This window comes from Euprymna scolopes, chromosome 43, assembly GCF_053919585.1.
Source record: "Euprymna scolopes isolate OS-2025 chromosome 43, ASM5391958v1, whole genome shotgun sequence".
Taxonomy (NCBI): domain Eukaryota; kingdom Metazoa; phylum Mollusca; class Cephalopoda; order Sepiida; family Sepiolidae; genus Euprymna; species Euprymna scolopes.
Window position 1 is genome coordinate 61,517,579 of NC_136524.1, and position 23,929 is coordinate 61,541,507.

The 23,929-nt window shown below is 32.2% G+C and overlaps 1 protein-coding gene across 9 annotated transcripts in view; it reads left to right on the plus strand.

Annotated features, from left to right (window-relative positions):
- Nucleotides 1-23,929, plus strand: part of LOC145268363 (E3 ubiquitin-protein ligase HECTD1-like) — a 252,115-nt gene that overhangs the window by 136,913 nt on the left and 91,273 nt on the right. For 8 of the 9 annotated variants that reach the window (XM_080123895.1, XM_080123902.1, XM_080123901.1 and 5 more), the window contains exons 7-14: nucleotides 4,378-4,454; nucleotides 4,896-4,994; nucleotides 7,293-7,416; nucleotides 10,131-10,320; nucleotides 12,077-12,218; nucleotides 14,918-15,073; nucleotides 18,160-18,388; nucleotides 20,492-20,667. In XM_080123895.1, coding sequence (XP_079980021.1) covers nucleotides 4,378-4,454; nucleotides 4,896-4,994; nucleotides 7,293-7,416; nucleotides 10,131-10,320; nucleotides 12,077-12,218; nucleotides 14,918-15,073; nucleotides 18,160-18,388; nucleotides 20,492-20,667 — 1,193 coding nt within the window. The remainder of the gene's footprint in view (nucleotides 1-4,377; nucleotides 4,455-4,895; nucleotides 4,995-7,292; nucleotides 7,417-10,130; nucleotides 10,321-12,076; nucleotides 12,219-14,917; nucleotides 15,074-18,159; nucleotides 18,389-20,491; nucleotides 20,668-23,929) is intronic. The other variant, XM_080123900.1, reaches the window with a different exon arrangement.

A 23,929-nucleotide genomic window follows, 5' to 3' on the forward strand; every position in this document is an offset into this window, starting at 1 on the left:
TAGCTAGTTAGGTGGAAAACGGACACTTAGAAAATGTTTCCAATCAATATTTATTCAATAAGGGACGAGTTTTCCTATCTAGCAAAAATGGACGAGTTTTCCTAAATTTACTTTTAATTGGGACTGCACCCACAAACTATTTAATCTAAGCCTACGCTTTTGAAAAAAATATGCTACCATGACCTATTTTAAAACTATTTTTACTAATTTAAAAACTTTATTAATTATATTTTAGAAATGTTAAATTTTATTTTTTTGGTAATGTGGCTCTTTAAAATTTTATCTCCCTCAGTATTTTGTTTAATTTTCTACTTTTGAGTGGTTATGGAGACGTCTTTCCTTTTCACATAACATTCGACACTTTTTTTTTGGGGGGGGGTCTTTTAACCGAATAAACACTTTAAATCAAGTTAAAATACTAAAGTATCAAGTGATGTAATGATCCAATTTTCCTACTTAGCAAAAAAAAAAAAAAAAAAAAAAAAAAAATTGGACAAATTTTCCCTGCATAATATCGCATTCTGGGAAGTGTTACTTGGTTTAGGAAACCAGCTCCTCGGTGTTAGACATGATATTAAACGATAGGCACATGGAAATGACAACAGGTGGATATGTCATTGACTATAACCGGCTGGCATGGGTTGCTTCTTGAATCTTCATTGCATTGTTACAGGCAGCATTTCCATCGTCGTAGGGACCGCAGGCTGAAATTTAACGCTTGTGCAAAAATAGCCTTGACAGAGTACAAAATAGACTTCGTGGTTTAGTGGGGGGATGCCCTTTTCTCTTCCCTGCAACTTCTCTCCCACAGAAGAGATGTTGCAAGGTTATCTTTGTTTTATCGCTATTTCCATGGCAGGTGCTCATCTGAGCTTCAATCCCTCGCCAATCTTTCACGAGAAACATCCGTCTGGCTGAAACTACTGCCAATAATTTTCCCCACTCTTTATCTGTGCCTAAATCCAAGCGTAGATTCCATGAGCAAAGCTTCTTTCTTAGAACTGCACGCCAGTGGAACTCTCTGCCGCTTGCCTGTTTCCCACCTGACTACAACTTGGACGTCTTCAAGTCCAACATAAACAAACTCCTGACAAACCGCCCCCTTAAGACACTCTATTAAAACCTCCAATACTACAATACTATCTCATTGATTACTGTACACGCAATAACCTTATCCCTGAGTGGCCTTCGGGCCTTGATAAGTGGTGACCCCCAAGTAAAAAAAAAAAATAAATAAATAAAAAATAGCAAGCAAATGCATTTTATAAAACTATATAATTTATTTTACGTTTAACAATGGAGTGAGCGTATTTAAATAAAGACCTGTTGAGACCGGACACGTGCAGCTATGTACTGTCTGTCGCGTACTAGATGTAGGCTTCACTTTTTTAAAACGATGCAATCCTATTCAGTTCTTTCTTCATTGAAAGAGATAAAATGAGAGAAAGAGATATTCATAATGTGTGAATGTTTTTTTTTTTTGTATAGCTTGGTGACGAGTCCTGTGGATTTGACCTTTGGAATTCTAGTGTCTCAAATCGTTTTGACTTATAAACAACTGTCATTCTTGGCTCGAGTCATACCAGATTGATATATATTCTAACATTTTCAAAATCACAAAGCATCTGCATGACACATCTCATTTCACATAAGTACAGAACGGTGCCCGGAAAACCCATACTCGGGAAACCCATACTCGGGGAAACTCGTACCTAAAAAAACTCCCCCCCCCCTTTTTTACTACGTAGGAAAACTGGTCCCTTATTGAATAAATATCGATTGAAAACACATTTTATTACCGTTCTTGAAGGAGATATTGTTTTTAAGACTGTACACCCCTATATTTTTTTTTAAAAAAAAAGTATTTTTAACTCTTGCTTAAAAAAATAAACTTGATCGCAGTCAAGATACGAAAAACGAAATCAAATATTTATTAAAAAATACTCTAGTTTTAACACTTTTTGTGTCATTACGAAACAAAAATAAAGAAAACATGTATTATCAAAGAAAGCAATTATTTTATTTAGAAGAATTAATTTAGTTTAGATAATTCTTGTGTTATTACAAAACAAAAAACAATCTTATGTAATTTTGGTACCGTGCTGAAATAACGTTATTATTTCGAAAGCCATTCTTAACATCGGGAGAGGAGGGTATCGTTTAAGTCATTTCGGGGGGGGGGCACTTGTGCAGTACTTAAAAACATACTAATTTATTTTTTTGAGGTGGGGAGGCTCGTTTTAAAACTATATCTACCTCAGTATTTTCTTTAATTTTCGGACATTTTTTTTGTTAAAAATTATTTACTAAGTAATGTTGAGTCTGACATTACTTGTTATTTCTTTTTAATTAAATAAACTCTTTAAAATAAGTTTAAACACCAAAAATTTACAAAGCTAGGTAGAAAACGAAAAACTTAGAAAAATCAATTTAATTTTTTTAAAACAATAAACATGTAAAAATATTTTTTTAAATATTATGGGATATGCATTATTACCTAAAAATATACAAATTTATTTTCTTTTTTTGGGGGGGGGCTCATTTTAAAACTATATCTACCTTAATATTCTCTTTAATTTTCTATTTTTGAGCAATTATCCTCCTAAGACGTGACGTGATCCTTATGTCTGACATTTTTTGTTCATAAGTAACACTCGACATTACTTTTTTTCTTTTCTTGTTTTTTTTTTAACTAAACTCTTTTAAATAAGTTGAAAGACTAAAAACTTTCAAAGCTAGGTAGAAAACTAAAACTTAGAAAAATTTAATTTTTTTAAAACAGTGAACAAGTAAAAATATTTTTTTTAAATATTATGGGATGTGTATTCTTTTTTAAAGACCATATCTTCAAGAACGGTAATAAAATGTGTTTTCAATCGATATTTATTCAATAAGGGACGAGTTTTCCTACCTAGCAAAAGGGTAAGAGTTTTCCCATTTTGGGGGAGCTACGTCACTACGTCATTGTGCCACACATGCAACTTGTCACCCGAAATTAGTAGATTAAGGATTTTTTTTTTTTTTTTTCCTTGAACAAAAATCTGGTTATGTGATATTAATGCTTTGTTTAGATAATGGTCCTGAAATGGGTGATCATTTTACATGAAATTTATAGAAACTGATAAACTCTAAATTCTGATGCATGGTGAAAACGGCACAAATCAAATATGAGATTTAAAAAAATGGTACAAAGGCAGGACAATTTAACTGTGGAGATTTAGGAGGAAGGGTTGAGGCTATGCTCACTCCTGTTTAAATATAGGTTATGTCCCCATCTCTTAAAATATTTAAATTTATACTGTTTACAAGCAAATAAAATAAATACTATTATGACGTGTTCATCAGGAAATTTAATTTGTTCCCTGGTTTTGTTGTTCCAGCTCGTTAGTCTAGAGGTCTTCATCAATTCACTGTTTTTATACCTCATTGTAATACAGCTTCCTATTCCAGGAGCTTCTTTTGCAAGTTTGTGGTACTCTCTTCCTGCTCGGTTTTCCTTCTACTTACAACCTTGGTTTTATTAAGACTATGGTCAATAGGCATCTATCTTTGCAATAATCAGCTTTCGTTCTTGGTAGCTTTTTTTTTTTTTTTTTTTTTTTTTTTTTACATAGGCATCACCACATTATCAAGGCCCAGAGGCCACTCAAGGATAAGGGTTAAAGAGTGTAGCTTCTTTCATCAAGTGGCTTCATGCTCTCTGAGCGATTTCCGTTAAAACACTTTTCTATATATTGAGATAAGGTGGTGGGGACAAGTTCCAGTCAACGGGGCTAAGTCCCATACACTTCTATTTTAAAATAAGTATTTACTCACTTAATAAAAGTACAGTATTGTTGAGAAATTAAAAAATAAATTTTTTAAAATTTTAGTCGAATTTAAGTATATAATAAACTATATACATTTAACACCCTGAAACATTTAACGTCCAAAGAGGAGAAAAATAAATAAGCACTTGTCACTAAACTGTTGAGGGGGGGGGGTGCTTACTTCCTGAAAAGTTGTAAGCAAAAATGCCTCCTCCTACCATTAACACTAAATCATAATGGAACCTGCCTTCTCCCCAAACTTCATATTAATGGTAGAGTACAGCCTTTTGTTTTTAATGTAACCAAAGATGAAATTACATTTTTAAGAGTTTTCACTTGTTTGAAGGCCGCATTTATGTACACTTTATAACTTGTTTCTCGGATCAATGGCAACTTTTTTCAATTTGTACTTAATTTTAAACAATCATAATTCGGTCGCTAATTGAACTCGCAAAATAAATTTGGTATCATTGTTTTGTAAATATGTATGTGGCCACATAAAGTTTAAGATATGATTTTGGCTTGGGATACCTAATGTTTTATTTTATTTTATTTTTTTTTTTTTAAGGTTTCGAAGTTAATTTCATGGATGATGTCGGACAAACCTTATTGAATTGGGCATCTGCTTTTGGTAGTCAGGATATGGTAAGGAATTTTTCCTTAACCATTTTTATTTATTTTTTTTAAGTATGTATGTGTTTATGGAGTTAATATTAAGAACTGTTTAATACAACTTTCTAACTTTATTTGGATTCATATTTTAAAGTATACAATCTTCATGTTAACATTTGTATCAATTTTGTTTTGATAGAATGTCTTAAATGATAATTCCAATTATAATTGACTAAATTTTAAGACTAAATGTCATTTTAAATCTTCACTTAAATCATTAATCGCAATAACTTGATAAGTTACTAATCAATCCATTGGGAAGGTTGTTTGGGTGGATAAAATAAAATTTTAAAATTGACTATTCTAAACTTGATCTGTTTTAAGGTCAGAGTTTATTCTGAGCACAAATACGAATTCTGATGTGAATTGTTTCATAGAAATGAAACTTGAGATATTTATGTAATTTTTCTCTAGGTTGAATTTCTATGTGAACGTGGAGCTGATGTAAATAGAGGTCTCAGATCCTCCTCTCTGCATTATGCAGCATGTTTCGGTCGACCCCAAATTGTAAAGGTAAGGGGAAGGGTTATTAAATTTATATTTTTTAAACTTTGGTTCTCAAACGTCTCTGTATTCGATTCTAACATCTGAAATGTTTATAGTATTGTTATTGATCAGACTGTTGTTCTCCTCTTGAGTGTTATTTGTGCAACGTTTCGGTCGGATTCTCCTTCTGCTGTTTTCAGGCATGTTAGTGGTTGTTTAGAAAAGAGAAGTTTTCCAAACGCCAACCAACATGCCTGAAGATAGCAGAAGGACCATCCGACCGAAACATTGCATAAATAACACTCAAGATAAGAATAGTCCGATCAATACAAGTAATATAAACAATCGGCTCTCATCACAAAAATTCAGAACTTGAATATCTGAAATGTTTATTGCAAAGATTTACTTCAGTTCTTTAAAAACAAATTTTTTTTTCTTCTTTTTAACTCCTTTTGTGACGGATCTCCCAACTTTTCCATGAATTAAGTGTTGACAATATGTAAGAAAATGGAGAATTAACGGAACACACATTTACATAAATAGAAACTCTTTTTAAAAACCACAAAAAAGACTGCAATAAAATATTGTTCAAAAGTATCTTTTCAAGAAATTTAAATTTAAAATTAGATAAAATGCTTCTGAAAATACAAGATGCAAATATTTCCGTCAGTTTTTCTTATACTTGATTTTATCTTACATTTCTCGAATAATAATCGAAGATTGAAAATATTTCACAACAAATGTAAAAATGTATTACCATTTCTTTTTTTTCATCCAATCTCTGAATGTTATTGAAAAAAAACTTAAGTTCCAAAACAAAAAAGGGAATTATTTTTCTTTAATATATTTGTATCTTATACATGGTTTCAAAAGCATTTTGCCTTTTTTGAAACAGATTATATTATAACCATCTTTGCTTTTTTATCTTACATATGCAACATTAGAACAATCTACACAAATTAATTTGTGTTTCTGTGCTTGCAAATTTCAATGGGATTGTCTATTAGTGCTCTGAAGTCTGATAGCATAGAAACAAGAGCTAATTTTTGTAGGCTGCTCTGCTTATATAAATTCAAAAGACTACTTTGCATTATTAATTTTAAGTTAATTTTATGAAGACATCAAACATGTATTATAAAATAAATTTCATAATTTGTATAAGAAAATCTTATTTGGAGCCATCTAAACTAATTATGTTCAACTTGCAGTGAAGAAAGGAAAGCTCAATATTTTTCTACATGAAAAAGTAGAGCTATAAAACATTTAAAATGGGAATTAGTTTCAAAAGCAAAATGGTTACACCCAAAAAATGTTCTGGAACACTTTTTCTGATGAGAGAGAACCATTTCTCTCTTTTTGGCGACATTTTAAGACAAGCTTTACATAGTTTCTGCTGATATATTTAATGAAAGATTGTCTTAAATCATATGTTAAATGTTTTAGAACTTATATATATATATATATATATATATATATATATATATATATATATATATATATATAAACATAAGGAGTAAAGTTACTGGGGAACTTTATTACATTATCAGGTCAATAAAGATTAAGGAAATAGGGAAGAAATTTCTTTAGGCCATGGTATTTTGAAGTTAAATGCTTATCAGAAAAGAAAAAGCTGGGATAATATAAAAGTGAAGGTAAAGAAAACCCCAACTTTAAAAACATTTAAAAAATTATGTGGGATGATATTAAGCAGAAAAGAGTTAAAAAAAACAAAAAAAAAAAAAAACTAGAATAAGGAACATGAGATTTATATATATATATATATATTATGGTTTTCAGAGGTTAAGCAACCAATCAAGTTTAACGAGGTTAATATAAGTGCTCAATACAGAAATAGACCAGGGTATGCTCTTTATTTGATTTTACATAAGCAGTAATATGCAAACTTTGCTCTCATATAAGCTGTATCGCCTGGAGAGGTCTCTAGTTACTGGTAACTAGCTGACCAAAACATGCTCATGACTGTGTAGCAACATATTACTACTTATGTAAAAACAAATAAAGAGTATGGATAACTATTTAAGGGGGGGGGTTAAGTTAAATATTAGAAATTTAAGATAGTGTTTGTTTCGAACAATTTTATATATACTAACATTTACTTTTTAAAAATTTTTATAATTATTAATCTAATTGGCATTCAAATATTTATTTAAATATAAAGACATTTTAAATATATTTTAAAAAAAATCTAAGATGTGTTTTATTTGTAAAATAACTAAGTATTTATTTTAGTAAAGATTTTTTTTTTTTTTTTTTTTTAATTAACTCTTTAGTAAGTTTGTAATTTTTTAAAAATTTTATTTTAAGACACTTCTACGTTATGGAGCAAATCCTGATTTGAGGGATGAAGATGGAAAAACTCCTTTAGATAAAGCCCGGGAACGAAATGATGAAGGGCATAGAGAAGTTATCCAGATTCTTCAATCACCAGGTTTGTAATATTTTTAATATTTAAACCGTATAATTTATCCGTAACCTTCTCTGTCCTGTCAGTAAAGCATGAATTCACTGATTGCAACTGCATACAGAGATTAATAGATGCAGAATGTTCAACGCAAGTTTCAGTTCACAGTAGAGGGCCAACGAAAACATGGTAGAGGAATAAGTACTCAAAACTTTAAGAGACCGGCTACCTCGATTTGTTCTACATCTGACCCAAGAACTCTCGTACATGGTTTCAACATGGCCATATCATGGATGTAGATTCTTCTAACACATCTCTGCACTGCCTAAAGTTAATCTTTCTTTGAATTCATCAGAACTATGCCTGTCTTTAAGACTTGCATTATATGTCTATCATTCCTCTCCATACAGCATATATTCTCAACCATCGCTGGCCTATTTATACTTTTCTTCATTGTCGTTGATTGTATGGGATATATATATATATATATATATATAATTTAAAGGAGATTAGAACAATAGTCTAAAGAGCTGAGTGTATTTTAATGTAATAGTGAAATTACTAGTTTAATTAAAATACAGGACAGAAAAAGTGCTCGTTGTAATTTAGATATATAATAAGCTCGATAGGTAAATATCCTAGAGCTAATTTAATATTTAGTAATGTGATTGATAATTTAAAATTTAAAAATCAAATTATAATTAAATTAAAAATCCGTTTCATAAGAAGGAACAACAAAATCAATTATTTGTACAAGCATTGTTTTCCGAAACGATCGTACAGATAATTGATTTTGTTGTTGTTCCTTCTTATGAAACGGATTTTTAATTTAATTATAATTTGATTTTTAAATTATCAATCACATTACTAAATATATATATATATATATATATATATATATATATATTTCCAGCTTTTATTTTTTTAATTATTTTTATTCAGTTGCCATTTTCATTAAATGGCTGGCCTAGATCTCTTGTTGCTTAACAATGTCTATTAAGACTGAATCAGTAAATTTATTGTAGTGACTTATGGTAATTTTGTTTACCTAAATTGAATTAAATAGTTATATAAAACTAGCAGAGTATGACATTACTGTGATAAAATACGCTTGAATATGATTTTAATTTATGCAGATTTCATATTTATTATAGAGCCACTTCTCTATTGTACTCAATGATTTCAAAAGTAAAAAAAAAAAAAAAAAAAAAAAAGACTTGGGTCCCATCAATTAGAATCAAAGCCAAAACATTAAGCACTACAGCCTTTTTTTGCTACTGTTTGAATTATCAGATAAATGTCTAAAAAAACAAAGTTATATTTATTTATATATATATATATATATATATATAATTTGTGCATGCCTACGAGAACACTTTAAGTCAACTTACGTCTGCCAAGTTCCAATGTTGACCCTTTAGCAGATATTTTATGTTGGCTGAAGATCTATAAAAGAAAAGTCCACTAAAAACACCATTTGACTCGCCTCGTGCCACTCTATCAGGAGATGCAGTTTGAAAAAATGTAGACACACGCACAGTTTTATATATTAGATTACTCACTCAAGGCAATTCTGATCAAAAATATAACTTTGTCATTGCTTTGTAGTTTTTTTTTGCTGTTAGCAGAGCCACACACCACAACTGTCATTTATATAGTAGATTCCATCCGATCGTATATTTTTGCTTAGCTGATAAATCCACTCACGAGTCATTTTTAGAACTAATATTCATGCAATTTAAGAACTACATGTTGACGCACTAAACATTTAGATGTTTTGAAACCTATCATAAATCTACGACCTCACATCAAAGCTATAATTATTTTGTTAAAAGTAATGTTTTAAGCTTTATAAGAAAGTCATAATAGAAGATCTCAAGGTTTCTTTTTCAGGCCATGGCATCTGCTTTGATTGTTTAAATTTTAGTATTAATGTAATATTTTTCATTGCTAAAAGGAATATTTCAATATCGAAATCTACTTTTTTACATTTGCAAAAATTGTGAACGACAAAGAGATGCATAGAAAGTAACCCTTATAATGAGTGGATATAAATAAATATATGTGAATATATATATATATATATATATATATATATCGTTTTCTTAGCAAAAAAAAAAACAAAACAGCACAAGCCCAAAAAACATTTTTATGATAGCATTTAGGAGTCTGAACTTTCATGTTCCTGTTAACAGTACTTCCTAGCGTATGATCACAAGCAGTAGAGGGCACTGATATACAAGGGCGCAGAACACTTTGAAGCAGCCAAGATAGACTGAGCGAGGCTCAGGAGAGCATGTAGGAAAAGTCAAACCTTGCCGCCCAATCATGGGGATCTTTGGGTCTGTTGTCTAAGGTAGGTCTTGTTAATTACATGAAAGCGCATAATTATACGAGTTCTGTTGCTGTTAGTTTTATCCAAACCAATGACAGTCTTCGGTCACTTAGATGTTCAGTGACTGAGGGAATGGCACTCATCTGACAAGATGTGGCAATCATATATATCCTGCATGCCAGACTACAGACTACCCAAGAAGCTTCTGTTTGCTGAGCTCCAACATGTCAAGTGCTCCCATGGTGGCCAGAGAAAACGATTTAAAGACACTCTGAAGACATCACTGAAGGTCTGTAACATTGATTAGTCATTCGACAAACACACGTTTTGTTTTTGAAAATACAATGAAATGTTTCAAATGACTTTTTTTTTTTTTCTCTCTAAAATCATTTGTCTCTTTACCTAGGAGAATGGATGGTACCTGTTCAAAGAGATACTACTCAGGGGGAAAGTGAAAGAGAGAAAGACTTAATCGAAGAAGACAAAGGTGAATGTACAGAACCCAAAGGTGATCCTGAAGTGGCACCAATCTATATCAGAGGTCTCTTGCCTGTGTTTGCACAGGTATTTCATGGCTCTATGCTAACATCAGTCCGGTAAGAAATTCTTGCGTAACTTTATATGAATACATGTGAGGGTTTAAATGCACTATATATCACAAAATTAAATGTGAAAAAAAAAAAGGAAAACAAGTAAAAATTGCTAAAAGTTAGAGCTTTATCAATTTCAGTGTTTCATAATGCATTTCTAAATTTTTGAGACAAGATGTGAATGCTGTTATATTGATTAATCGGACTATTATTCTCATCTTTGGTGTTTTTAGCACGTTTCGGTCACTGCAAGCGGCAACCTTCTTAGTGTTGAAAACATCCTTGTTCATTACTAAGGAAAAGAGGGTTGGCTCCCTAGTCGAGAAAAAGGTCGCAGGTTGCAGTCACTGAAACGTGCTAATAACGCCCAAGATGAGAAGTTTGATTAATCAACATATCACAAGCATCGTTTCATATTGTTTTTCCTCTTGTCTTTTTTTTTTCACACCTAAATATATGCATGTTTATACATTTGTATGTACAGGATTTCACTCTGTATTTTTAATCACTCCAGACAGTGCATGAAACCAATTTATATACCTAACAAGAAAAAAAGATGATTATTTCTATAACAGATACCCATTGAAAAGAACAAGGCAATAAGTTATGGGGAAACTGTTAGCAGGAAGAGTTGCACAAGGCTGCAGTTATTGAAAAAAAAAGCTACTGGAATAGGGAGCTGTATTACAATGAGGTATTAAAACAGTGAATTGATGGAGATTATTAGAACTAACAAATCAATAGAGTTGGAACAAAGGTTATTAGAACTAACAAATCAATAGAGTTGGAACAAAGATTATTAGAACTAACAAATCAATAGAGTTGGAGCAAAGAGGCAGGGAATACTTCAGATTATCTTGAAGAACACTCCTAAACTAATTAACTGATCATGCTGAATTTTGGAATCGTTTTTAATGGTAGGAATGTGGTGGAAAATAAATGGCACAAAAATATTACGGTTTTAAAAATGTAACAAGTGAGCATGTGGACAGTATTAGCAGAAGGAAGGGTTGCCAGCATGCAAATAGATTAGCAGTAGTTGAAAAACATGCATTTGCAAATTAGGAAGTGTGCATGAGAAGAGGCAGAAAAGAGAAAAAAAAACGCAACACGTGCTCGCGAGAAACAGTTGGCATTGAGAATGGACGTGTAAAGACACAGAAATGGTTGGCAGGAAGTCAAAAGGATGTGTAAATAGCAAGAATAATGGGCCAGTTGTGACTGGAATGCGAAACAAGTCCTGGTAATATAAACATTTGGCAGCAAGAGACTTTAAGTGGTGCTGAAAGTAATGGGAGTAAAAACGTTTTGAAAAAGAGGAAAGGTATGAACCTGTATTTTGCTTTTTCCATTTTTGTTTCTGAGACTTGCTGAAGTCGTGTGATGGCCACACTATAAAAGACACTACACCAAAAAGTTATGAAGATTAAGCAAGCACTTTTTAAATTTAAAAAAAAAAAAAAAAAAAAACTTTTAATGATCCGATGTCTTTTTTTTTTTTTCTGCTTAAATTAAGAGGAATGGTCAGGGGAATGGTCATAATATTAGCTTGAAATTGTTGACAAAATTTTATTTTATAAAAAAAAAAATACGGGATAAATTTGCGTAAATTTTGATATAATCTTAATCTAACAGTTCTGTATATAAAGAGAAAGAAAGAAATAATACCAATGTTTTGTGTATTTGAAGTTAGAAAGTTGGTATCTTCGGACAGCCTAATCCTTGCTCCACATTGATTGTAATTTTAAACTTATTATTTCAGGAAAGCAAGCTTGTCTCTCATAAGAAAAATGGTCCATTATATCAGTGGTCCATTACTTGCAGAAATGAGTAGTTCTGAATTTGCTATCCCAAATTTTGGCTCTTCACTCACAGAAGTAATTGCTACAGTATTGGATAATGAAGTAAGTACAGACCTTTCCCACGTTTCTGTATTTACGTTTAGAGTTGATCGTTAATAATCTGTAATTAAAAGATGTTGTACATGTTGTCAGTTATTGGTTTTGATCACATTTTTTGAAACTCACTGATCCTACATATCACCGGAGACTACTTTTCTTTCTTTGTTTTTTGATTTTGTTTTTTTTTTCCCCTGTTATGTTACCTTAAACAAGGCACAGTGACATTTTGGATGTAAGGGGCTACAAATTTGAGATAAACTCGACATATACTATGTAGGGAGTTGAGCAGTGTTCACATTACACTTTAACTTTTGCATGTCAATACAGTCAGGAAGCTGACCTAAAAGGGAATTCCAAAGTCTAACAGTTTGGGGATGGGGGGAGGCTTACCAGCATCAAGGGATCTCTACAGTATGGGGGTGGGATTTTGCAGTTTGTCAGGTCTATTTATGTGGAGGGTGGTTTACAAATGTCTCGAGTTAGTCAGACCACATTCTATTAGAGTACTTGTAAAACGGGCTTAGGGATGCAGCATTTCAGTAATAGGGTTGGAGTTTGGCTGATAGTATGAGACGTATTAGGTTGGTGAGTAGTAGCAGGTGCACCAGCCTGGATGCGGTAGTAATATTCTATGCATTGTCAAACAGTGGTTTTGTAAGGATATGCTTCTGGTGGTAAGGTTCCAATTTTGAGGAACCGGGAAATAAGTGTGTGTTCAGTTTAAAAAAAATAATGTAGCCTGTGTATGGAATAAAACTTCATCTGTATACACATAAATTTGCATCCTGGAAAAAAAAAAAATTGTCAAATTGACTTGTGTGTTCTACCCCATCATATTCATATTCCTTTCGAAAGGACGTTCTGCCCCCCCCCCTCCATCATTTATCAATTTAAATGTAGTTGCAGTGCCAACTATGTTGGCAGAATGACCTTTAGATTAGATGGTCGCGTCCAACATATATCCAGCAAAATCAGGAATGGAATCTACCGACCAATGGATGTTTTCAGTAATACTTATAGTTCTGCTATAACAGACCATTTACTTAAAAACCTGTGATGTGCAATGGATTTCAGCAGTGACTCATTTTCTATTTCTAAGTCATGCTCATTCGTTATTTCATCTGAAGGTCTTGGAGACTATTCACGTCCGCTTAAAGAGACATTCTCTCTGTAAGCAAAGGAATTGTCTTTTGTGTCCAGATGTGATCAGCCTCTAAGGCGTTTCTTCTCCATTCTATAATTATAACAATAGATTTATTTTAGTCATTCCCCCACCCCCACCCCACACACTTTTTTTTTTTTTTTTTTTTTTTTTTTTTTTTCCGGATAGTTTGATTTTATTTTAGGTGTTCCTCCGTTTGAATTTTTTTCCACTATGCAAAAAAAAAAAAAAACTCAATTCTGGTTTTGAAAAATGAGGGTGAAACCCGGTCGGCTGACTCTACCTCATTTATTTTATTTTTTTTCAAATGTTTTCCTTTTTACCATGGATAAAAAAAACCTCAGCCTTTTTTTAATAAGTTTTGTACCCCTAAAAAAATAATGAAATATATATATATATATATATATATATATATATCTCTGTATTTTTCCAGGTTTCCAAGTACACTGATTACTAAAATCTTGATTAGATTTTGCAGAGACAATTAAGTTTCTACATATATAGAAGCATGCGTGATAAACAAATCTACTTCTCTGCAGCCGACGTGCTTTTGTGTTCGTCATCTACCGAAATTTCACCATCTAGCAGTAATTGTAAATAGTGAAAATTCATGTAAAAACAAAGGACCAATGTCTTAAAGGTCCCCTGTGTTTTGTCGGCATAATCTAAGAAAAAGAGTGAAGGGATGTAGTCATAGGTATTATCGCGCCGCCGTATTTGAATGGGAGGTTAGCATTTGTTTAGGATGCAGATACCATTAATCCTGAATAAGAATGGTCAGTGCTCAGCCAAACTACAAAGAACAGAATCAGGCAGGGGAAACTTTATTATTTGTGAATCAAAAAATGGAAATTATGTATGTAAGTATGTAAAAACCAGTTACTGCAAGCACAATATCGTAGGCAAATATAGAATTTGACCTGGTCTCAACTGGTAGTGGTGGTAGCACTAAATATTGAGAGAAAAATAGGAACTTCTTCCTCTGCAGATGTGACGATTGTGATGTTGCTCATCAGATGTAATGTAGCATCTTATTATCACAAGTGAATGTAGCAGAAATGGTGGTCATAAGCTACATAAGATGGTGGCTATCAGGGTAGATGTATTGAATTTGTATGTGGCATCTGTTGTTGCAAACTTATGGTACTTTGGCTCATGGGAATTTTTACAATCAAAATATTATATATATATATATATATTATTCCAGGTTGATATTTTTGAGGTAAAGCAACCAATAATTAAACAAGCTTAATACAAGAGTGTTCAATACCGAAGTAGGGCCAGGTATATTAATTTGTTTTCTATAAGCATAAATATGTCGCTACACATTCATGAGCATGTTTCGGTCAGTCAGTTGCAAGTAACTAGAAAAATGCTCATGAATGTGTAGCGACAGATTAACTTTTGCTTTCTAATAATGTACCCCTTTTCTTGACTACATCTCTGCCTCGGTCTTCTTCGTCTGTTTGACTAAACTGCTTTTTTGAAAAATAGGAAAACTGATAATTTACTCCGTTTATTCTTTTAATTATTATTCCAGGAAGACGACAATGGTCACTTGATAGCATTACAAATTGTGCAGGATTTGATGAAAAAAGGCCAAGAGATCTACTTGGAGCATTTTGCACGCTTAGGCTTGTTTGGTCGTGTGCTCGCCTTAGTTGGTCCCCTCGAGGAAGAAGAAGCCAAAGAGAAGGTAAGTAATTTAAAAAAATATATCCAAGCCAACTTTTTTTTTTTTCTAGTTAAATTTATTTAATGGAATCCTGTAGAAATTCCACAGGGCTTCATATAATAATTTTTACTAGCGGGATCTGTGGAAATACCACAGGGGACTCATTCATATGTTGATGTTGGCATTCTGTAGATGTCTAGTGTAAATGGACACGCTCTGATATTATTGTAGCTCTTTTGTTAAAACTGCATAGTATTTATCTAAGCTAACATGAATGCCCAGTAAAGCCCGGTCATAAAGTATGCTTGAATATGATATTTTAATTCTTTCAGATTTTGTATATTTTGTTATAGAGTTAATGTTCTTTCGATTTTTATGTTATAAAGTTGCGATTTCAAAAATAAAGAAAAAACTATATCCATATGACTTGGGTGCTTTCGCTTGAATCAAAACTGAAATAAAAACTTATACAAAATATATATATATATATATATATATATATATATATATATATATATATAAACTTGAGTTCCTTCAGCCATAATCGAAACAGAAACCAAAACTTATGAAAATATCTTGATAAAATTGTTTATAAAAAAAATAGATGATTTAAGTGCCATCAGCTAGTCAAAACCAAAACTTATGAAGAATTCTTGGTAAAATTATTTATAAGAAATAGAACATAACAATTAAACGACCCGCATGTAAGCGTGACACACAAAAGAACACACACGTTATCATATTAATATATAGATATTTACTGTCAATATTTAATTTTACATAATATTACGGTCAATGCTATTAAAACATTTTTTTTTATCAAAACCCTTGTCAACTTTATAAGTGTTAACTAAATATTCTTTAATAAAATAAAACTAGATGTAGCAATTCTATTCTATGTAAACCTATTTATTGTTTAAATATATATATATATATATTAAATATATATATATTGTGTGAGAGTTCATTCCCTGCAGTTGAGCAAATTTAATTTTTTGGATTCATACAAATGTACTTTGTGTATTGGAGTGTTCTTATATATGGTTTTTGTAGCTGAATACCTCTAATTGATAATCGAAAAAATCCGATTAAAGAAGTCCAATATTGATCCTTACACATCCTAACATTACAAGTGCATTTGAGAAGTTATATCACCACACAAATAAATGGGTCTGGCATATAAAATCAACACTAGGTGCCTTGATAAAACATAGGCATGTTAGAAATGAATGTCTCTGCTTAGGGCACAATTGAACAATGATAGTTGACTTTTGCATTTTAAACTTTAATGCAAGCCATTATATATAAAAAAAAATTGTTTTTATAAAATAAAAATTCTCTATGGACTGTCATTACGGCAGGTATGTGAAGCTTCCTCCTGGTGCACTACAGTTTGTCTCCAACTAGAGCAGGCAGCCAATCAATTTGATTGGAAAATAGGTGATTTTCCTGATTTCGATGACCAAAAACATATGGTGTGGAACATTCATTAGTCCTCATTCAATCCTGGGCAGTGTTGAGTCTCCCTGCTTAGTATGCTATAAAAATGATATAATGGATGTGCAATGTGAGTCTTAAAGATAGATTTAGATCTGATGACCTCAGAGGAAGATTAAATCTGGACAGTATAGGAAGATGTGTGTAGAATAGAATGCTAAACAAAGTTGATTGAACGAATGATGACCTATGTTAATTTTTATTTTATTTATTTATTTTTTTTTTTTTTCATGAGGTCACCACTTCAAAAATAATTTTAAAAAAATACTTTCATTGCTGTTTATGAATGTACAGCACAAATGTAACCCCCCCCTTTCCAGCTTACTACAAGTTGGTTGTGTTCAAGTCCAATGTAAACAAATTTTTAAGCTATCCTCTTAATCAAATTTTACCCCATGTGGGTCATTACTAATCCTTATATTCTTATATAACTATCCTAACAAACTCATTTATCCTCAAGTAGCTTTTGGGCCTAGATAAGCAGTGTCTCATCTATGTATATAAAGGCAAAACAGCCGCATAAGTTTTTTGTATGTCGAAGAAAGGCTTTTTTTTTTTTTTTTTTTTTTTTTTAGTGGGGGTGGGAGGGGGTGTTTATTTTGGAGAATTTTTTTTATATACTCCCTAGATCGTAATATGTACGATTTGCGAATGCACGTCGTCTCTACATTTATTTTGATCGACTTTTATAAAATTCATTCCGTCCTTTTGCATGTTTGTTCGTCTTTTTCCTATAAATAAAGCAAAACTAATCGAAGCAAAGCCGTCAACAGCCTTTTGTGCCAGGACGTCTTGAAAGCAATTAACTTTGATCAATGTGGGGAAACATTTCATACCAAACAATTGCTATTCACTTGGAGAGCTCCCCATTCAATATCGTGGGGAAATAAATAAAACGGTGTAAAGCTTAACTGCGTGATTCTTAACTTAACAATGCCAGTACCCCTGCTAGTTAGTACATAAAAAGGAATGCCAGCAAGGGAGAGTAACAGAAAAATGTTTGAATTTATTTAAGGATTAAAAAATGAGGTCAAATATCACGCCATAGAAATCGCGCAGTTAACTTTTACTGCGAGGCAGTTTTTTGGGGTTTATTTACACAAATTGACAGGTGCGCGAATTTAATAAGGTCAAATAGAAATACCACAGTTAACTCCGTGTTCTTTGTTTTCGTTCACCAACTTCGGTTGTTTGTTCCAAGATGTTGGGGAAAGGGGGGGGTGACCAGCTCCCTATAAAAAGGGAGTGTCCAATTGAATAGCAATTGTCTGATATAAGGAGTCCCCCCCCTGCATTTATCAAAATTTAGTCTAGTTTTTATATGAAAAACCCTAACATACTCGAGCCCACTCGAGATAACAAGAATTTTATAAAAGTCGATGTAAATAAATCTAGACGCAACATGTCTTCACAAATCATACATATTATGATCTAGAGCATATATAAACAGTTCTGAGACATAGTACCCCCCTCTCTCGCTCTCTCTCTCTCTCTCTCTGAGAACCCCAGCAAAAAAAAAAAGCCTTTCTTGGACATACAAAAATGCACGTGCCATATTTGCCTTTTATATATATATATATATTAAACTTTTCTTTGCATTGTTTTTTCAGGAAGAGGAAGAGCCAGTGATGGAGGATGCAAAAGAAATACTCCCAGGAAAGCCTTATCACTGGAAAGACTGGAGTATTGTTCGTGGCCGTGATTGCCTTTATCTTTGGAGTGATGCTGCCGCCTTAGAACTATCAAATGGGAGTAATGGTTGGTTTCGTTTCATACTCGACAGTAAACTTGCTACCATGTATTCTAGTGGCAGTCCTGAAGGAGTATCAGATAGTTCTGGTAAATATTACTCTTTTCTCTCTTATTGGGCAGAATTTTCTATTTTGTGTACAGATTTTATGCAAACTTATGATTATATATAAGAAATTTAAGTTTATAGAAAGCAGAAAAATGCTAAGGTGTGATGGATAGACTCAAACTGACATGACTCAAGATATAAAGGTGGAACCAGCTATGCAGTTACTTTTATTGATCCAAATCATGTGCATGTGTATAACCATATATATATATATATATATCTTTTTATTCATGTTGAATTCACCTATTCGTAACAACCATCATCGTTGTAGCCATGAACGTTGAGGATTTGTGCCATTATGAACGTGTTTTCATTTTAAAAGCTGTACTACAGGCGAAGCAAACATCTCTCTATTATATATATATGTATACACATTTTACGTGTGGGATATTCTTACTTGCGTGTGTTCATGATGCTTTTCGGGATGTTTTCCCTTCATCAGGCATTTTGACTTTCAAACATACATGGCAGGTTTCATTATAGATGGAGCAAGTTCGCAGAAATGGGAAATTAATTTGTTTCAGATGCATAATTTATTAATATAGGATGTGTTTTTTAATAACAATTTTTTTTATCCTAAACTAACAAAAACAAATCTTAATTTTTAAATATTTTAACAATAACATAGATCTGTGAAGTATTAATTTCTACATTAAGTTATGTATTTTGACTCTGGCTGTTACTCTCACAATGCTTCCTGGCATTCTTCAAGTGCACTTTGTTGAACTTGGGAATCTGTACAGTTTTGAACTGAACTTCATTTAATCCACAGGGATATTCTCGTTCTGTCTGTCATGAATGGGTAAAACTATTAAGCATTTCTTTACATTACATTGGGGTAGAGTGAAACCTTTTCTCAGGATTACTACACTTATTCTTGAACCTCGCCATTATAGTGTTTAGTGCTTAGAAAAGGACATCAAATACCTTTTTTTTTCTTTTTTTTTTTTTTTTTTTTTTCTACAATCTTGTCTTTGAGCCAAAGAATGAACGTTCATCTCAAACTGTTAGTGAACACTAATATATATATATATATATACTAGCTTGGGTCCCCGGTGTTGCCCAGGTATTTGGAGATGTGTTGAGCAAAAAAAAAGTGGTAGTAGGCATTTTTAAAAAAAAAATTTTATTTATTAGTTAAAAAAAAAAAAGAAAAAAAATTTAAATTCAAGAGCAGTATTATTAAAAACAAGCGACCTGTTGTGCTCTAGAATTTATTTTCCTACATAGTCACCTGCATTTTGAATGCACCCTTTACCAGGAACTTAATTCAGAATCCCTGCTTCTGATGCACATGACAGGGATTGCTGTCTTTGTATCTCACACCATTAATATCGGCAACAGAGATGAAACTTTCAGGTTGTGAATGCATAAATTCAATCATCATAGCAATGCAAACTGCAATCCCCTCTGATACATTTGGTTAGGATAGAAAAATAGGAGGCATTACTTTTGGAACACTGCTCAAATATAAGAAATGCAAAAAATTAAACTTCAATCCTAAAATGACTTTTATAGCCCCTCCCCCACTGCACATTTAATACACACACACACACACGAAACATGGTCTCTGAAAGAAATAAAAATTATACCAGTTGTGACAGGAGCAACTGGCCTAATAGAAAAGAACCATCAAAAATACTTAGAAGCAATCCCTGGAAAATCAAGCTGTAAGGAAATGCAGATAGCAGGCATAAAGGGAACGGTGTCTATTGTTAAAAGAGCCCTCGGATATAAATTTAAACTATAATAGAATCAAGTGGTTAGCCCCAGGAAGGAGCCCCTTGATCTCTTCAAACTAACAAAAGTAAAATAAAAAAAATAGAACTTCTGGATACTTTTTTTTGAGTTTACAATATGGAATACAATGTTTTTCCGATCCCTGGTTACAGTATTTTCCATGCCTTAGTGTTATTTGTTATTTGAATATATACGTATGTATTTTGTTACTAATTTTTAATGCTGTATCTCAGGGTTCTGCTGTATATACATATCTATTGACCATTTAATGAAGCAAAGGCTAAAATTAATTTGTTTGTTGCTATGAAATGAATGTTAACTAAAAAATAATTTTACTTTTTCAGAAAACCGAGGCGAATTTGTTGAAAAGTTACAGAAAGCACGAAGCCAAATACGTGTTGGTACGCTGAGCCAACCAATTGTATCAAAGCCTGATGCAGTTAGCTTGATTGTTGGTAATTGGGTATTAATGTGCCGAAAAGCTGGCGAAATGCAAATCCATAATTCAGACGGACAACAGGTAAGCATATCTTCACTTTTCAAATAATTATATATTTATCTTGGTCATTTGTCTGTTCCATTTTTTTCTCGGAAAGTACTGCTGCCGATCTGGCTGAAGTTTTATGTAGACTTTTGTTATAAGGTGCAGCAAACTAAATATTATGGTATCCATTCGATGCATGGTTAGGGATAATACAGATTTTTGTTTTTTCTAAATTTTTTTTTTTTTACATGGAAGTTACCATTTATTAAAGTTTGATGGCCACTTGAAAATAAGTATTAATGAGTGTACGGTAGTTGCTGAAACAACAACACATTAACAGTTAGTTGTGGAAATGGGGCAAAAATGGACAGTCGGGACTAAACTAGAACCCGTTTACATTGGACCTGCTGATGACCATATTGTAGTCAGCTGGAAGGCAAGCTAGCAGAACAGAAATTAGCAGATTAGTATTTAATGCAAAAATGAGCACAAATTTGACCATATCCAATCATCAGTTTGGCATAAATCACTCATTCTAAGTCAATGGACTAGAACTTTTCACACACACCCCTTTTAATTGGCTAAAAAGTTTAGTTGCTCTGTAACATCCCAGTGAAAATGTAACATGGTCGTTACATTTTCACTGGGATGCCCACGTTGCATTAGTCGCAAAGAAACAAAAAAAAAAAATTGGGAAACTCGTACCCGGAAAACTCGATCCTGGAAAACTTGTCCCCTTTTGCTAGGTAGAAAAACTGGTCCCTTTTTTTTTTTTTTTTTTACAAGGGTGTCACCACTTATCAAGGCCCAGAGGCCACTCGAGGATAAGGGTTAATAGGTATACATTAGTCATTGTGATTTTAGCATAGTAAACAGTGGGAATTTTGAAACTTGGATTACTTAGGGGGACGATTCAATTAGAACTTGTTCACATTGGACTTTTTTTCTTTTTTTTTTTTCTTTTTTTTTTTTTTTTTTTTTCATAGGTATCAACTCCTTATCAAGGCCAAGAGGCCACTCAAGGATAAGGGTTAAAGAGTGTACAGTAGGAATTGGACAATATAATAATCATTAGTAATAAAAATTTGTTAAATTTGATAACTTATATGGAACGGCTCATCAAGAACTTATTTACGTTAGACTTGAAGACAACCATATTGTAGTCAGCCGGAAAGCAGGAAAACGGAAGACAATTCCACAGGCGTGCAGTTCTAATAAAAAAGCTTTGATCATGGAATCTACGTTTAGGTTTAGGCACAGATAAAGAGTGGGGGGAATTATTGATAGTGTTTACAGCTAGACGAGTGTTTCTTGTGAAAGTTTTGCGAGGGGGGACCATAGATTGAAGCTCAGTCGAACACTTTCCATGAAAATAACGATACATCAGAGACAAACTCGCAACATCTCTTCTGTGAGATAGAGGTTGCAAGGAAGAGAAAAGGACATCTCCTACGAGGCTACGAAGTCTATTTTGAACTCTATCAAGGCAGGCCAAGTCCTTTCTAGCAGCTCCTGCCCAGATGTGGCAACAGTATTCCATCCTTGGACGTACCTGGCTCTTATATAGATAGAGAATAGCATCAGCAGTGAGATATCTACTGGATCGATAGAAAGATCCCACCATTTTTCCAGCAGCCTTGGCAACAGATTTGATGTACGTGTTCCATTTAAGATCAGGAGTAATGGTCAAGCCCAGAAGCTTGTCAAAACTTGAGGCCTATCGATTGAAAACACATTTTATGACCGTTCTTGAAGAAGATTGTCTTTAAAAGAGAATACATATCCCATAATATCTTTAAAAAAATATTTTTACTTGTTTACTGTTGTTTTAAAAAAAATTAAATTAATTTTTCTAAGTTTTCGTTTTCTACCTAGCTTTAAAAGTTTTTGGTATTTCAACTTATTTTAAAGAGTTTATTCAGTTAAAAAAAAAAAAAATGTTGAGTGTTACTTATGGTCAAAAAATGTCCAATGTAAGAGGATCACGTTTTAGGATAATTGCTCAAAAATAGAAAATTAAAGAAAATATTAAAGTAGATATAGTTTTAAAACGAGCCCCCCCCCCCTCCAAAAGAAAATAAATTTGTATATTTTTAGGTAATGCACATCCCATAATATTTTTAAAAATATTTTTACATGTTTATTGTTTTAAAAAAAATTAAGTTGATTTTTCTACGTTTCGTTTTCTACCTAGCTTTGTAAGTTTTTGGTGTTTAAACTTATTTTAAAGAGTTTATTTAATTAAAAAGAAATAACAAGTAATGTTGCACTCAACATTACTTAGCAAATAATTTTTAACAAAAAATGTACGAAAATTAAAAAAAAATACTGAGGTAGATAGTTTTAAAACGAGCCTCCCCCACCTCCAAAAGAAAATAAATTTGTATAATTTTAAGTACTGCACAAGTGCCCCCGAAATTACTTTTAAACGATACCCTCCCCTCCTGGCTTTCGAAATAATGTTATTATTTCAGCGCGGTACCAAAATTACATAAGACCGTGTTTTCTTTTTTGTTGTTTTGTAATAACACAAGAATTATTTAAACTGAATTAATTCTTCTAAATAAACTAATTGCTTTCTTTGATAATACATGCTTTGTTTATTTTTGTGTTGTAATGACACAGTGTTAAAACTAGAGTATTTTTTAAAATAAATATTTGGTTTCGTTTTTCGTATCTTGACTCCGTGATCAATTTTTTTTTTTTTTTTTAAGCAAGTTAAATAATTTTTTAAAATATTACGGGGGTGCATAGTCTTTTTAAGAACGGTAATAAAATGTGTTTTCAATCGATATTTATTCAATAAGGGACCAGTTTTCCTACCTAGCAAAAAGGGATTTTTCCGGGTATGGGTTTTCCGGAGACAAGTTTTCCCCGGGCGTGTTTTGCAGGCAACATAAAATCCATTTCAACAAATGAATTGTAGCACAATAAATTAAACTAATTTTTTTTTTTTTTTTTTTATGGCAAGTCGTTTAAAAAAAAAAAAAAAAAAAATTTGAATCATGTAAAAGTATACGGAAACAAAATTAGAGCATTTAATTTACCAAAGTTTTCAATTTGGATTTATTCTTTGTGTGAAACAATTTAAAACCTATATTAAAATAATCCCATTGTATTAACAATACATGATGTTCCTATTGAGTTTTTGTGTGCATAGACACATTAACTTGAAAAGCACATACATAAAAAAAAAAAAATTACGCATAACTGAAATTAGTGATATAACTTTTTCTTTTTAACTAGTGTTCAACCCAAAATATATCAAGGGCTACAGTCCTGGCTTTCCTCGCCTTTT